General features: G+C 47.5%; 1 protein-coding gene across 1 annotated transcript in view; it reads left to right on the top strand.

Moving 5' to 3' along the window:
• The window catches only part of LOC144501295 (rod cGMP-specific 3',5'-cyclic phosphodiesterase subunit beta-like), a 67,330-nt gene extending 50,430 nt beyond the window's left edge, over window positions 1-16,900 (top strand). Inside the window, exons 16-22 of the mRNA XM_078224875.1 lie at window positions 1,317-1,417; window positions 9,331-9,438; window positions 9,559-9,622; window positions 11,584-11,658; window positions 13,055-13,138; window positions 14,230-14,424; window positions 16,730-16,900. Of these exons, the coding sequence (XP_078081001.1) occupies window positions 1,317-1,417; window positions 9,331-9,438; window positions 9,559-9,622; window positions 11,584-11,658; window positions 13,055-13,138; window positions 14,230-14,424; window positions 16,730-16,900 (798 nt within the window). The remainder of the gene's footprint in view (window positions 1-1,316; window positions 1,418-9,330; window positions 9,439-9,558; window positions 9,623-11,583; window positions 11,659-13,054; window positions 13,139-14,229; window positions 14,425-16,729) is intronic.
• Window positions 16,901-17,228: the final 328 nt, after the last annotated feature.

Genomic DNA, 17,228 nt, shown 5'->3' with positions numbered 1-17,228 from the left:
GAGTGCTATCTGAAAAGAGAGAAGGTGTGAGGTTACGGCGGTAAGGCAGGGGAGTGGGACTAGGTAGGATGGTCTTTCAGAGACAGTCCCTGCAGACTTGATGGGCCTCCTTCTAAACATTCTGTGATTCAAGGCTCACCCCACTGGGGCGTGATAGGAGAGATCCATGTCAAGCATCCAGTCTGCGTGTGTCGGTGGAGGGCAGGGGGGTCCCCTTAACGGTCCAGGACCTATCAGACGGCTCCTCGCAAAGTGTAACACCGACCCTTCCTGCATTCCTACTGTAGCCCTCCACCCCCTTGCGCCACACCCATCTCCCACTTCCCTAGCCAAGGCCTGCCAGCGTGTCCCTGGCAAGACCTCAGACCTACAACAGGTCCTGCCTCCAGTGCAGCTCGCTTTTCTATAGGGCTTGCTGTAATACTGGAAATGGCTGGGGCTCCCAGTGGGAAGCTGCTAGCCTCTGGCTGGCTGGAGCTCTCCGAGCAGGGACTTCCTAATGGAAGTCCTGCCCCAAGTTATTTAACGACCATCCAGAGCGGGGGGCATGCTCTCTCCGACTTTCTAGTTGGGTTGGGGGAAGTGACCACAGTGCCCTATTAAATCCAGCCCACAATTTTCACAGATGAGAGTGTGCATAGACAACCTGTTTACAGAGCTCAGCCAGTAAAGCTCCTGAACCAGTGTTAGGAGATGCACGAAAATGGCAGAAATCAACTCTTCCCATCATTCTCTTCCAGCCACTTGGCTCAGTTGAGAAGAGTCTTGGCTTTGACTCAGCAACTGTTGAGCTAAAGACCCATTGAACTGGCCTGAAACCTCAGCACAGTCCCTGAAACCTCCGCGCAGTCTCTGAAGAAGTGTCGCAATGTCAGAGGTATTGGTGAGACCTTGAATGGCTGCCCCTCATGACAGTGTAAGGTCCCATTAAAGAACAGCAGAAAATGGCCTTGGCTGAAACCTCTCCCTTAACCAACGCTCGCATCAGTTGAATGGTTATTCATCTCATTGCTGAGAGCAAAATGGCTGACATTGTCATCCAAAAAATAGCAGAGACACATTTCACACTGGCCAATTACACATGAAGGACTTAAGAATGTCCTGAAAAACCTGATAAGGTTCTATATAAATTATAGAATTCCTACACCTTTCATTCCTCTCTCCGTCCCTGTAAAGAAGAGTTTTGCTTTGACATCCCTTCTATCTCAACGTAACTAAGAGCAGATACTTCTTGGATGTCAGAACTGTAGGTTCAGTGCTGATAAACGGTATCACTCGGCAACCATTTTGAATCTGCCTTGTTCCTTCTCTTCCAGAGTTTGAACATTTTCCAGAACCTGAACAGGAGGCAGTACGAGCATGTCTTTCATCTGATGGATATCGCTATCATTGCGACAGACTTGGCTCTCTACTTTAAGTAAGCGACAGTAACTCTCCTTAACTGAGGAGTGACTGAGGGCGCGTTGGTGCTGAGTTGAGTTTGGCGCCTTGTGAGGAATGACTAAAGCCCTCAGCCAGCTGTGATCTTAAAGTTAAATCATAGGATCATAGAATCCCTACAGTACAGAAAGAGACCATTCGGCCCATCGAGACTGCACCGACCACAATCCCACCCAGGCCCTACCCCCATATCCCTACATATTTACCCGCTAATCCCTCTAACCTACGCATCTCACAACACTAAGGGCAATTTTAGCATGGCCAATTAACCTAACCCGCACATCTTTGGGCTGTGGGAGCACCCGGAGGAAACCCACGCAGACACGAGGAGAATATGCAAACTCCACACAGACAGTGGCCCAACCCGGGAATCGAACCCAGGTCCCTGGAGCTGTGAAGCAGCAGTGCTAACCACTGTGCTACCGCGCCGCCCAAATAATGCACCAAATAAATTAAGTTTATTTATTAGTCACAAGTAGGCTTACATTAACACTGCAATGAAGTTACTGTGAAAATCCCCTAGTCGCCACACTCCGGCATGTGTTCAGGTACACTGAGGGAGAAGTTAGCATGGCCAATCCACCTAACCAGCACATCTTTCGGACTGTGGGAGGAAACCGGAGCATCCGGAGGAAACCCGCGCACACACGGGGAGAACTTGCAGACTCCACGGAGAGACTTAAAATGGCCTAGTTTGTTACTCCAAATATTAAACTATAAACACGTGGTAGCAGTCAGATATTTGCATATATGTAGATATATGCAAATGACATGATATGGAAATAAATACATATCCAAATTTGAATAAACAAACATATAGAAAAGAAGACTGCACCGGAAATGGTATTCCCAAATAGTGTCAATATCTAACAGGGGATGGCAAGGAAGTGGTCATGTCGACTCATGCTAACTTTAGGAGTTTGTGGTAAGTCTTGAAATGGATGCGATGCCAGACCCCTCCCCCTCTCAGCCCCCTAGGAGGCCAGTGACACCCCAGGGAGCAAAGCCGGGGGAGAGGGGCAACCAATTTTGGGAGTTCCCTCTTCTCCGGATCAGTAGGAACTCAGCCTTGACTGCAGGTTAATGCACCAAGAAAGATAAGGGGCGGAATTCTCATTAAAAAATTCTAAGTGTCGAATTTGTGTGAAAACTGGAATAATTCACGTTAGTTTTTTCAGTGGGAGTTCAGGGAAGAATCTCCCACACTCCATGCACTGCAGAGGTCACCAGCGAATATCATTAAATTTCAGGGGCGGAGCCTATCCCCACTGGAGAGGCTGAAATTGGCGTGCTGAGTGGGCCACTGCGCACGTGCTGATCAGTCAGTGCCGAGATCGCCACAAACGCAGTGGCCCCACACTGCTGGCCTCCCGCTTGATGGCCAGCTCGATCACTGGCCAGGCCTGCGATCCCCACAATGCCGGCTCTCCGCTCCCCCCATGGCCCGATCGCTGGCCCCCCGACCATTCCCAGGCCTAGCCCCAATCCCCACTCCCTTAGGACCTGCCGCGATCTCCAGCCCTCCCACCCCCCCGACAGTTAATCCCCCACCAGCTGACCGCCCCCCCCCCCCGCCCCACCCCCTCCCCCAGCCCACCCTGATCGCTGGCCTCCCTCCTTCCCCGACCGATCCCATGGCAGAGGGACACCCCCGCCCACACCGATCGCCTCCAAGGCCCTGCTCCATCAGGTCCCGCCCCCTATGCCTCACCCCAAATTGCCCCCGCCCACTTGGCATTGCCCGATGCCTGATGGGCAGTGCCAAGGTGCCCCCTGGTCATCGGCACTTTGTCCCTTGGGCAGTGCCGACGGTACAAGCTGGCACTACCAGGATGCCCATGCCTAGGGTGCACCCAACTGCCTGACCCCCCTGAGGGGCCCCAAATTGCCCCCCTTCACTCTAGCGGGGTCAGGTTGCTAGTTCCTCAAAAGTGGGGAGCTACTCTAAACCCCGCTGGAGTGAACCACTCTGGTGGCGGGGGGGAGATATTACCAAGCCCGGAGAATTCAGTCCTGGGCCCGCTAATAGCATTTAAATAGGGTGCTAAATACTACTTAAATGCTGACGCCGCCTCCCAGCCAATTTCCATCACGGCGCAGATGCTGCTGGAAATAAGGTCCTGGGAGACGCAAGCGTGGCGCGAACACTCATGGGAATCCCACGAATCGGCCGACACGCGATTTTCCCGGACCGCTGCGCTAAAAAAGTAGTGCAGCGGGATGGGAGAATCGCGATCGAGATGTCCTGGCCCCCAGGTGAGTATAAAGTGGTCCCAGCCATTTCCTCCTGTGGTGTGAGTGGATATTTTTTTTAATGTTTGGACAGCACGGTGGCACAGTGGTTAGCACTGCTGCCTCACAGCGCCAGGGACCCGGGTTCAATTCCGGCCTCGGGTCACTGTCAGTGTGGAGTTTGCACATTCTCCCCGTGTCTGCGTGGGTTTCCTCCGGGTGCTCCGGTTTCCTCCCACAGTCCAAAGGCGGATTGGCCGTGCTAAATTGCCCCTTAGTGTCAGGGAGACTAGCAGGGTAAATACGTGAGGTTATGGGGATAGGGCCTGGGTGGGATTGTTGTCGGTGCGCTCGATGGGCCAAATGGCCTCCTTCTGTGCTGCAGAGATTCTATGATTCTGGAAGCAGATACGATAATGACTTTTGACAAATACATGAATAGGATGGGAATAGAGGGATACGGTTCCCAGAAGGGTAGGGGGTTTTAGTTAAGTCGGGCAGCATGGTCGGTGCAGGCTTGGAGGGACGAAGGGCCTGTTCCTGTGCTGTAATTTTCTTTGTTCTTTGTTATTATACAGGGAAATGAGGGGAAGCTGATTGAGGTCTCGGGTGGAAGTCAGTAACCAGAGTGATTGGTGGGTGCTGGCGATGGCCTATAAGGCGATACACACTTGCTGGCTCCATCCAAATCACCCACTGACACTGTAAACACTGTAAGAAGTCTCACAACACCAGGTTAAAGTCCAACAGGTTTATTTGGTAGCAAATACCATAAGCTTTCGGAGAACTGCTCCTTCGTCAGATGGAGTGGATATCTGCTCTCAAACAGTGCACAGACACAGAAACATTCTGTAACTTGATTTCTGTGTCTGTGCACTGTTTGAGAGCAGATGTCCACTCCATCTAACGAAGGAGCAGTGCTCCGAAAGCTTATGGTATTTGCTACCAAATAAACCTGTTGGACTTTAACCTGGTGTTGTGAGACTTCTTACTGCGCTTACCCCAGTCCAACGCCGGCATCTCCACATCATGACTGTAAACACTGGCAGGGCCACAAGAACACAAGAGCAGGAGTAGATCATTTGCCCTGTCTCGAGCCTGCTCCGCCCTTCAATACGACCATGGCCGATCTTGTGTTTCAACTCCATTTTCCCATCCGCTCCCCATATCCCTTAATTCCCCGCGAGAACAAACATCTCCCTATCCCTGCCTTAAAGATACTGAAGGATGGAGCATCCAAACCCTCTGGCATGGAGAATTCCTAAGATTCACAACCCTTTGAGTGAAGCGTCGTCTGCTCACCTCAGACCTAAAGCAGCCACTTATCCTAAGACTGTTTTAGATTCCCCCGATCTGCAGAAACAATCTCTCAGCTTCTCCCCTGTCAAGCCCCATCAAAATCTCATAGGTTTCAATCAGATTGCCTCTCATTCTTCCAAACTCCAGAGAATATGGCCGCAATTTTCCGATGTTGTATCGCTGCCAATGAGAACGGAGAATTTGGCGCTCAACCAAATCTCCACTCGCTGTTGCGGGACTGGAAAATCCCAGCCGCAGGCGAGGTTGGAAAATTCCAGCCTTTAAATCCAATTTACACTGCCTCTCATCACAGGATAAACCCATTCATCCCAGAATTAAAGGGCCCCGTGTGGATACATTCCAACTTAAATACGGGAGTTGATGCTCTCTTCTCTAATTTTCAGGGCCAATGTATCACTTTTTTTGTGTGTGGGAATGTTTCTGTGAGTGTGGCTGTGTGTATATGTGCATGTCTGTGTCCCTGCATGTATATGTGAGTGTCTTTGTGAGTATGAGTGAATGATTCACAATCGGAAACTGTGGGCAGACTATTTTGATAAGAATTATTAAATATATGTCTTCAGGGGATAATACAATGCTGTAATGAATAATCCTACTAAAATCCAGGACAAGCACGAAAAGGCCTTGGCGTGGATTTCTCCCACCAATATTATAAGTGTCAACTTCATGCGAAAACTGGAGTAATTCACGTTGATTTTTTTCAGTGGGAGTTCAGACTAGAATCTCCCTTGCTCTGTGCACTGCAGAGTCCACCAGCAAGAATATCATTAGATTTCAGGGGACGAGGCCTGTTCCCACCCGGGAGGCTGAACCCAGCAGACCTCTGTGCATTCGCAGTGGCCCCGAACTGTCAGCCTCCCGTGTGCTGGCCCAGGGCAATCGCTGGCCAGCCTGGGACCCCCTGGCGCCCGACCCCCTTGGAGGAGGGGGGGGCCCCAATTACCCCCCCTGCTTCATTCCAGCAGGGTCAGGTCACCAGCTCCCCGAAAGTGGGGAGCTATTGTAAACCCCGCTGGAGTGAAACACTCAGACCGGGTGGGAGAGGCTAGTGGGCCCGGAGAATTCAGTCCCTGGCCCGCTAATAGCACTTAAATGGTATTTCAGATATCATTTAAATGCTAGCCCCACCGGTGTATGGTGTGCAGCAGACTGCCGGAAATCCGGCGCTGGGAGACACTAACACTACACGATCGCTCGCGGGAACCCCGCAAACCGCCCCTGCGTGCACGATTTCCCCGGTCCACTGTGCTAAAAAATCAGCGCAGCGGTATGGGAAACCCCCCCCCCCTTCCCCTTTCATTGAACCGTTACCATCTTCCGACTGAAGAACTTTCGGGGAGTTGGTGGCCTGTCCCCGCTGGAGTGAAGGGGGGTAATCAGGCCCCCCCCCCGCCCCCCGGGGGGGGGGTTGGGCGCCAGGGTTAGGGGGTGGTGCCCCCTTGGCATGGGCACACTGGTAAGTGCCAGCCTGTGTCCCCTGGCACTGCTCAAGGGGCAAAGTGCTCATGCCCAGGGGGCACCTTCTCACTGCCTACCCGCTCACCAGGCCAAGAGGGTGGGGCCTGGGGTCGTGGCCTAGGGGCAGGGCGATCGGTGGGGATGGGGGGTCCTGCTGCCACTCTGCATTGGGATTGATGGGGGGGGGGGGGAGGAGGGCAGGAGAGAGGCCAGCGACTGGGGCCAGCTGAGAGTTAGCCGGAGGGGGGGTTCTGCACTGCGGGGTGGTGGGGGGATTGGCACTGCGGGGGTGGGAGTGGTGGGCTGAAATTCACGATAAACCACCTCAGTGCTAAGATGCAAGGAGCAACCTTGAGGACTGCAGAATTGAAAGAAGACATTATGTAATATTGTGACAGCGAATGGATTCCAACACTTGTAAAGTATCAGGCACATTGGTAAACACTTGTAGCAGCCTCACTCTGATCGATACTGATCAGTTGGACAGCATGGTGGCACAGTGGTTGGCACTGCTGCCTCATAGCTCCAGGGACTGGTTTCTGTTTAGTTTCATTTTCTATTCCATATAGTCAACAGCTCCTGCAATAAACCTTGTTGTTGCTATTTTGAATCCACGTGACAGAAACAAGCACCAAATTATGGGAATTTGAGGCAGCCACTGGTTTACCGGTGCATTGCAACTATCTAGAATTTCAGTGCATCTGTGCCTTGGTGCTGAACTAGTTATTAAAACGAGTTCTGTTTGCGATTTGATGGGTGGAGATCATAGAATGAACTAATCCAAGGTGGGCGGCACAGTGGCACAGTGGTTAGCACTGCTGCCTCACAGCACCAGTGACCTGGGTTCGATTCCAGCCTTGGGTGACGGTCTGTGTGGAGTTTGCACATTCTCCCCGTGTCTGCGTGGGTTTCCTCTGGGTGCTCCGATTTCCTCCCACAGTCCAAAGATGTGCAGGTTAGGTGGATTGGCCATGCTAAATTGCCCCTGAGTGTCCAAAAATGTGCAGGTGAGGTGGATTGGCCATAGTAAATGCCACACTTTAAAACATGAGCTTCAAGTATTCTTTTAGCTCCACTGTTACACATTGGAAACTATTTCATAACTTCCTTGCATTTAAATATGCTGTCAAATTGGTACTAATAAAACTTTCCGAGGGCAAAAATCTTTCAAATTTGTTTCATTGGCAAGTGTCAGATTTGAACGATTCACCTTTATTTAATGGGTAAATGTTGCCTGGCTTACAGCAGGCAAGGTGTGCCACCTAGTGGTCAAGGCTCATTTTCCAAGGCAACGTTTGTGCTTTTGAGCAGGGAGTTTGACACAATCAGGGGCTACTCTACCAGCAATGAAGTTACTGTGAGGTCTCCTGTGCAGGTCTCCTGTGACAGTCGTTGGGCTAAGCATCTTTTGAGTTAATTGTTGTTGTTAGCTTAGCATCGTAGTAGAATTGTTAATCACTTGTCTCAGTATATTTTCAGCTCTTGATATTAGGTCACTGGACTTCACAGAGGCAACCTTAACCCAGGGCAAAGGGGACAAGTGTTGGGTTTTCACAATAGTCCTCAGTTTATCCTCATTGGCAATGACGTAAATAAAAAAGCACAGTAATATCTGGGAAAGTGTATGCATTGTTACCATACCTATATTTGACGCTAAAAACGTTTCAAAATATCTAATTTTTATTGTGTTTCCTGCTGGATAATGTGCTTATAACATTAATTTGTTACTACATAGAATTGGCAGCGCTGTAATAGGTTATTCAAACCAACAGATGTTTATGATTCATGAGAGACGCCTTACATCCTCGTTATCAAACACTGTCAGCATATCTTTCCATTCCTTTCTCCCTCATGTGTTTAACTAACTGTGTCCAAATCCCCCCCCAAACCATTGTGGTACCCAGCTACTATAAGTGTTACTAAATTTTTAAAAAGTAATCATCATTCGATGAGCATTGTCATCAGTTTAAGTTTAGTTATTAGTGTCACAAGTAGGCTTACATTAACACTGCAATGAAGTTACTGTGAAATCCCCTTGTTGTCACACTTCAGCGCCTGACGTACTGGTTAGGTGCATTGGCCATGCTAAATTCTCCCTCAGTGTACCCGAACAGGCGCCGGAGTGTGGCAACCATGGGATTTTCACAGTAACTTCATTGCAGTGTTAATGTAAGCCTACTTGTGACACTAATAAATTAATTTAATTTAATGATTGTAAATAATCCAGACACAAAACCTAGAATCTCCTGGACTATCTGGTGAAATATATCAATAGAAAGTGACAGGTATTTGTATAGATTGATAGTAGATAATTGTTTTTAAAGTTTTTTAAAGTAAAAGTTTATTTATTAGTGTCATAAGTAGGCTTACATTAACACTGCAATGAAGTTACTGTGAAAATCCCCTCGTCGCCACACTCCAGCGCCTGTTCGGGTACACTGAGGGAGAATTTAGCATGGCCAATGCACCTAACCAGCACGCCTTTCAGACTTATTTCGGATTTACTTTTAAACATAAAATTTAAACATAAAATCCCTGGTGCTGTGAGACAGCAGTGCTAACCACTGTGTCACCCCTGTTCTCCATGTACCTGAACAGGTGATGAAGTGTGACGACTAGGAGATTTTCATAGTAACTTCATTGCAGTGTTAATGTTAGCCTATTTATGACACTAATAAATAAACTTAAACGTGTAGACACCGCACAGACAGTGACCCAAGTCCCGGGTCCCTGGCACTGTGAGGCAGCAGTCAGGAATCTCCAATAAAGTAATCAAGAGAGGGGCCCAGGATGGAGAGTTCACTTTGCTTTTTGGAGCAAATGTTTGGTTCAAGATAAATAACTGACAAATAAGGTCATTTCTTCTTTTTGTTCTCACAGAAAGAGAACAATGTTTCAAAAAATTGTTGACCTGTCCAAAACCTATGAGGATGAGACGGCCTGGGTGGAATACATGTCACTGGAGACGACCAAGAAAGAGATTGTCATGTAAGCCAAATATATTTAAAGTCCCCAAATCATGGATGTTGCTGATGATTGACCCTCGATGGTCTCCGACCTTGCAGGAAGCTGTTGCTGATCTTCAATACTTGTTCTTCTCACATTCAGGGCCATGATGATGACAGGATGTGACTTGTCGGCCATCGCTAAACCCTGGGAGGTTCAGAGCAAGGTGAGACCTCAGACGAAACAACTGTTCGTGCCATCCTGAATTCACACTCATGCCCGCCTGGTTGGATGCCCCCTGCATTTTTAAAAAATATTCAGATCTAAAATACAACAGTCATGAGCTGGGGCTTTACGCCACAGGAAGCTTTAGATTAAATGTGAAGCCATTGCGTAACAAGTCAGTAGAGTCAGCCCATTTATCCGAATTTGTATCATTGTTATAAACCATTGGTTCTCAACCTTTTTGTCAATGTGTTTCAAAGTAGAGGCGGCTTATTAACTTATACATGGACAGAGATGAGTGAATGCTTAAAAGAGGAACTGGGCAATAATGGCCTCATAACCTCCTTGTACCACTTTGCGGGTTTGATCTCTTTATTCTTAATGAACAGAAGTGTGGTTTCCATTGTTGTACATCGTGCAAACACGGGTGCGGAAATTCTTGTTTTTATTAGTTAATGATATTGAAAAGGAGATGAAACAGACCTGCGGCAGCAGCTCAGAATGGTAACTAACCTTTACACCGATCTTGTTGCCACTGAAGTTCACACATGACAGTACAGACTCTATCTGAAGACTCGTTTCCTAGTCCCACTGCTACATTTACTTGAAATTGCGCAAAATAAACCTTGGCAATATTTTCCAAACCAATAGGAAATAAAAACTGCTGTTCACTTGTGCGGAGCGTGTTTCACACTGCTGCTGGCCTGGCAATGACCAGTTTCACCTCCAATGTGGTCCAGAGACATCCCTCTCTCTGCTGCACAGGGCGGCACGGTGGCACAGTGGTTAGCATTGCTGCTTCACAGTGCCAGGGACCTGGGTTCAATTCCCGGCTTGGGTCACTGTCTGCGCAGAGTCTCCCCATGTCTGCGTGGGTTTCCTCCGGGTGCTCTGGTTTCCTCCCACAGTCCAAAGATGTGTGGGTTAGGTGGATTGGCCATGTTAAATTGCTCCTTAATGTCAGGGGGACTAGCTAGGGTAAATGCATGGGGTTTTGGGGGTAGGGCCTGGGTGGGATTGTGGTTGGTACAGACTCGATGGACCGAATGGCCTCCTTCTGCACTGTAGGATTCTATGCGCAGATTAGGTGGATTGGACATGCTAAATTGTCCCTTAGTGTCCAAAGATGTGCAGGTTAGGTGGATTGGCCATACTAAATTGCCCCTTAATGTCCAAAGATGTGTAGGTTAGGTGTATTAGCCATGCTAAATTATCCCTTAGTGTCCAAAGATGTGTAGGTTATTGGGGTAAATGTGTGGGGTTGCAGGGATAGGTGGAACTGGGGAAGATGAATGCCCGGGCACATGTGGTTCAAGAAGATGGTCCACCATCTTCTCAAGTGCAATTGTGAGTGGGCAATAAATGCTGCTCCGAACCCTATTATTGCCAGTGACGCCCACATCCCCAGAACGAATGAAAAATACAACAAAAGTTGCAAGGATGTGGAAGGATTGAACGTGCTCACTCAGAGGAAAGATCAGGAGGGTAATCACTTCAATCAACTTTCTTGCACCTCACTTGAAACATTGCATCACGAGCTGCCTGGGATCAGATTGTCTGCCTGTGGTTTATGCCGGGTGATTAGGCCTGGCCTGAGGATAGCTAAAAAAGCAAAAGGTTCAAAATACTAAGAACAATGGACAAACCATGCAGACCAGGAAATCGTTGGCTTTGATTCTTGGTCGGTGCTACGGTAGTGAGCATCACCACCGGTGGTTTCAGCGCCCCTGAAGGAGGAAAGAGCAAACTAAATCAGCCAATTGTCCCACTCCCGATCGCTGAGCAGTGCCCAGCAGTGAATGAGAGCAGGAATGGTTTTACCCTCAGTCACATTTACCCACTTCCTTACAATCTGGGCTCACACTTGGATAGAAAACTAAACAAGGGAATTGAATTGAATTCTGAAGGTAGTTGCAGTGAATTCAGAGCTGTACTGATCAGCTGCGTTGTGTCGTTCTATAGGTGGCTCTGTTAGTAGCAGCTGAATTCTGGGAACAGGGTGACTTGGAAAGAACTGTGTTACAACAGAATCCCATTGTGAGTATGAAACAATATTCAAACTCTTCCATTTTCTGTATACTTTACAGCACAAAGACCACCTCGTCTGTACTGGTCTAAACCTCATGAGCATCCTCCCATCCCTCCTCCATCCCACCTTATCAGCATAATCTTCTATTCCTTTTTCCCTCCTGACCTTATCTAGCTTTCCCTTAATGCATCCATGCCATTTGCGTCAACCACTCCAAATGGTAGCAAGTCTCACATTCTAACCATTCTCTTGTTGAAGACTTTTCTCCCGAACTTTCTATCGAATATAGAAACCACCTTATGTTTATAACCCCAAGTTTCTAACTTGCCCACGAGTAGAATCACCTTCTCTATGTTTACCCTTTCAAGCCCCTTCACGTTTTAAAGACCTCTATTAGGTTATCCCTCAACCATCTCTTTTCTCAAGCCAAGATCCCTAGCTCCATGTTGCAGTCCAGTTTTGTGTCAGTCAGAAACAAGTTAATGACCATTGACTGAATAGTTTTAGAAATTATGCCCTGGGTTATGCCAGGCCTTGGGGGCCAGTCTGGAAGGTATGGGTGGGGGGCCATAAAGTGGTGTGAGAAAACGGAGGTCATCTTGCGACCGCCATGCCATCTTGCTAGTAGCGGGGAAGGAGGAGGTTGGCCTTCCCACTCAGAGGCCAATGAGGCTCTTAAGTGACCAATTAATGGTCCTACTGCACTAATGTTTTAACAGTAGGCTTGGGGTTGGTGGAGGAGATAGGTGGTGGTGGTGGTGGTGGGGGGGGGGGGGGGTGGTGGGGGGCGGGGGTAGGAACATGCCTTTTATTAGATCCATGCAGGGGCACCCGGCAACAATGGCCACCCCCAAGGCATTGGCTCTCCAAGAGTGTCCCTGCCCACCCCCTTCAAAGAACAAAGAACAGTACAGCACAGGAAACAGGCCCTTCGGCCCTCCAAGCCTGTGCCGCTCCTTGGTCCAACTAGACCAATCGTTTGTATTCCTCCAACCTTTTTCAACAGGACCCACTTAACTGGCCCAGGCATCCCCGGATCTCACTTATTTGGTTGTGAGGGTGTCGACCATCCGTTGAGCCCGCTTCTTCCTGGTGCAGTCCCAGCAGTGGCCACCACTCCCAGTGGTGCTGCTGAGATGTTGGCCCACCAAGTGGCTGGCAGTTCCAGGAGGCAGGGAGCCATAATAATAGAGATGGCCACCCCCCGGCAACTATTTAACTGGTGTGGGCATGGCTCCCACAAACTGCCAAGTGGGATCGCCCTCTGCTTTCGGGCCTGCTAACAGGGCACCCACCATGTTGATTAAATCCAATCCAATATGTTCCATGGATTCTAGAGTAACACAATTCTGCATTTAATGGTCATAGATTATAAAAACTTGTTTTTGTAAATTCAAATCCTAGCCTATGATGGACAGGAACAAAGCTGAAGATCTCCCCAAGCTTCAAGTTGGTTTCATCGACTTTGTGTGCACATTTGTCTACAAGGTATATATTTCCAATATGTTTTGTAAATTAGAGAATCATTTCTTTTGTAACATCTGTGGAGTTTTACATCTGAGCGTGTAAAAAATATTTTGTCATCATTTTAATAATTTCCCTCCAATTATTATCATAAACAAATTAACTACACCCTATAGCAAGAAATACAAATTGTAGATGTTAAAAGACAAAAGGCACGGTGGCACAGTGGTTAGCACTGCGGCACAGTGATTAGCACTGCTGCCTCACAGCACCAGGGACCTGGATCCAATTCCAGCCTCAGGTCACTGTCTGTGTGGAGTTTGCACCACCAGGGCACTTTTCCTCAGCAGAAATGATTGAGAATAGCATCATGCTCTGATATTATAGGAAATATAGGGGAGACAGAGGCGTAATGGTATTATCACTGGACAACTAATGTAGAAGGTCCAGGATAATAATCTGGGGACCTGGGTTTGAATCCCACCACAGCAGATGGTGAAATTGAATTCAATAAAAAAAAAACTGGAATTAAAAGTCTAATGTCGATCGTCGTAAAAATCCATCTGGTTCACTAATGTCCTTTAGGGAAGGAAATCTGCCGTCCTTACCTGGTCTGGCCTAGAGTGACCCCAGAAAGCAATGTGGTTGACTCTCAACTGCCCTCGGGAAACTAGGGATGGACAAAAAAGTGCTGGCCCAGCTAGCGACGAACACATCCCATGAATGAATAAGGAAAAAGACTTTGCATTTTACTCTAAATGTCTAAGTACAGTTCATTTTGGAGCGTCTCTAGAAGAAATTAATTTAAACAATTTCAACTTTTATTTGCTGATAGATTCCGACCAACACAGGAAAATTATTGAATTGCTCCTTTCCCATATGAATCATCATTGCCAACAATGATCAGAAAACTTGGAGCTGCTTTATGTAGCATGAAGAAGAGTAACTTATTGCTATTCAAATTGTTAAAAAATCTATTTAAACAGACACACATGTTTTGACAAAAAGGAAAATGTTTCAATGTTTCAGATACTGACCAAATTAAGCCTTGTTTAAAAAGTCTCAATGCCATAGTTATTCAGGCTGGTTTTGTAGCTGTACCTGCTTGCTTCCAGGAATTCTCTCGCTTTCATGAGGCTATCACACCGATGCTTGATGGTATACTCAACAACAGAAAAGAATGGAAGCAACTCGCTGACGAACGTGAAGCAAAGGTGCAGGCCTTACAAGAAGCAAAAGAGAAACAACTTGAGGAGATGGAAGCAAAGAAAGGTGAGGGGGAAAGACAAGCTTCGCTCTTCGGAGGCGGAGTAAGGAAAGATTGGGAAGCATCGACTTTTCCATTTCAGTTCCATGTGATTCCCAGGGAAGGTCCTCGCCCCTTCCTTTCTGAGGCCCTGTGTTCAAATCACAGGATAATGATAAGAAAGTCCACTCACTTTCATGCACGATTATGATTTCCTAAGTGAAATGGGTTTTGATGCTGTGATTACCCCCAGGACTTGCACAGGTAATCACTGAATGACATCACGGTAAGACTCGTAGAATACGAGCTCCCTGGTGATTGGTGCTTACCTTACCAGGTGGAGTTTGTATTCTATGAATCCTACAGGGAGGCCAATCAGTGATTCCCCATGCAAGCCCTGAGGGTTAAAACAGATGCTGCCAGTCCAGAGAACACTGTCCACAATTTGATTTGATTTTTGATTTGATTTATTATTGTCACATGTATTAGGATACAGTGAAAAGTATTGTTTCTTACGCACTATACAGACAAAGCATACCGTATGTAGGGGAGAAGGAAAAGAGAGAGTGCAGAATATAGTGTTACAGTCATAGCCAGGGTGTAGAGAAAGATCAGAAATAGATCATTATTAGAGAGTTTAAAAGTGTTACAGTACAGTTTTAAAAGCATAGTGTCATAGAGCTTTACAGAATGGAAACAGGCCCAACTTGTCCATGCTGCCCTTTTTTTAACCACTAAGTTAGTCCCAATTGCCCGCATTTGGCCCATATCCCATGTTACCCATGGGCAGCATGGTGGCAAAGTGGTTAACACTACTGCCTCACAGTGCCAGGATTCCAGGTCCCATTCCCGGCTTGGGTCACTGTGTGGAGTTTGCACATTCTCCCCATGTCTGCGTGGGTTTCCTCCGGGTGCTCCGGTTTCCTCCCACAGTCCAAAGATGTGCGGGTTAGTGGCCATGCTCAATTGCCCCTTAGTGTCAGGGGGACTAGCTAGGGTAAATGCATAGGGTTAAGCGGATAGGGCCAGGGATGTGGTCGGTGCATACTCGATGGGCCAAATGGCCTTCTTCTGCACTGTAGGGATTCTATGATTCTGTGATAAAATGAGAGTAAAAGATAGAATTAGAGGGTATCGTGGGGACAGCTTGCAAGAGGCCACCTTGCTCCAGCACCATTAGTTTGGCCAGGATTTGACATTACCTTTAGTAAGAGTGGCGTGATGGATAGATAATGGCACAGTACATTGAAACAAAAAGGAGGGGATGGAATATTTTTGAGTAAGATCTGAAGTGAAGTTTTTTGACAGAGGAACAAATTTTTCTCCCCCAAATTCAGTGTTTAAACATTTTCTTATTCTCGAAAGCAATCTCCGTTGTTGTAGAAAGTAATTTCGCTTCCCAGGTTCATACCAAGTGATCAGGGATTCTGGCACTTGACTTTTCTTTCCCGACCGACACACTCTAATCCATAAACTTGATTGTTTGATGCTGTTATGCTGAAGGAATTTCCTATTGTTATGACCAGCGTGTAAAGGAATGAACTGAGGGGGAAAGAGTACAGGATCACTTGTTCCGGCATAGATGAAATTTTCGGCACTGATTTTGAGATTGAAATTAAATTCACGATGAAACGTATTCTTAGATTAAGTTACAGCTGTCCTCTCGATGTACTACATAGTACATAGCACTGAGTTTGTTACAGTGCACCTAACCAATGATTAAAGTCAGTTACATATCCACTCGGCAATGGCCTTGCGGTATTGTCACTAAACTATTAATCTTGAAATTCAGCTTATGTTCTGGGGACCCAGGTTCGAATCCCACCACAGCAGCTGGTGGAATTTAGATTCAACCTGGAATTAGAAGCACCCAGAGGAAACCCACGCAGACACGGGGACAACATGCAAACTCCACACAGGCAGTGACCCAAGGCTGGAATTGAACACGGGTCCTTGTTGCTGTGAGGCAGCAGTGCTAACCAGTGTGCCACCGTGCCACCCCATACCTGCCATCCTTACCTGGTCTCCCAACAGGTCTCCCAACTGCCCTCTGGAAGGGCCAAGCAAACTACTCAGTTGTGGCAGTTAGGGTTGGGCAACAAATGCTGTCCTTGCACACATTGCATGAAAGATGTGGAGAACATTGGGGACATGGGGATATCGGGAAAGGGGCGTAGGTAATAGAGAGCTATAAGGACATCAAAAACATGAGGAAATGGAGACTTAGTGAACTTGGGACATTGTGAACATTGGTCCACAGGACTCCTTAAATGTTGCTTCCTGTTCCTTGAAGAACATTTGTTTTGTTTAAAATTGTTTATCCTCTCTCGTTCGTTGATCTTACTCATTCATTTATCCCCTCCTTTCAGCTGCCGTCACCACTGCCGCCACAGAGAAGGCTCAGTCCAAAACTTGCTGCGTGTGTTAAACCTTATGGTTCCCGGGCTGCCTCTTCCTCTTCAGCACTGACAGCGACAGCAGCCTGCACAAAACTGTACAGCAGCAATGACTGCAGCGGGCAGCACAGATCAAGAGGATGACATGACGTTGTGACCATTGAACCGTGCTTGGAATCCACTAGTGTTTGAAAGGTAGACAGGATGATGACAGCCTGTATCAAAGAGGTGCACTCATCACAACAGATATGCCGTTGTGTGTGGTACTTGCACTTTTAAGTCCTATGTAAATAACATTAATTTAAACCGAATAACTGTGGGGAACTACCTAAGTCTGTGGCACTGGTAAAATGTGGTGGAGCAGAAACTGATCGTACGCAGCACAAAATTATGGTAGCCTGTTAAATAAATGTCCCTTTACAATATCGATTCTCTTGGCATCAAATGGAGCTGAATTCTGGGCGGGAATATA

The sequence above is a fragment of the Mustelus asterias genome, chromosome 1, assembly GCF_964213995.1.
Source record: "Mustelus asterias chromosome 1, sMusAst1.hap1.1, whole genome shotgun sequence".
Taxonomy (NCBI): domain Eukaryota; kingdom Metazoa; phylum Chordata; class Chondrichthyes; order Carcharhiniformes; family Triakidae; genus Mustelus; species Mustelus asterias.
The sequence above is the reverse complement of the archived record's forward strand: the minus strand, read 5'-3'. Positions and strand labels throughout refer to the sequence as shown.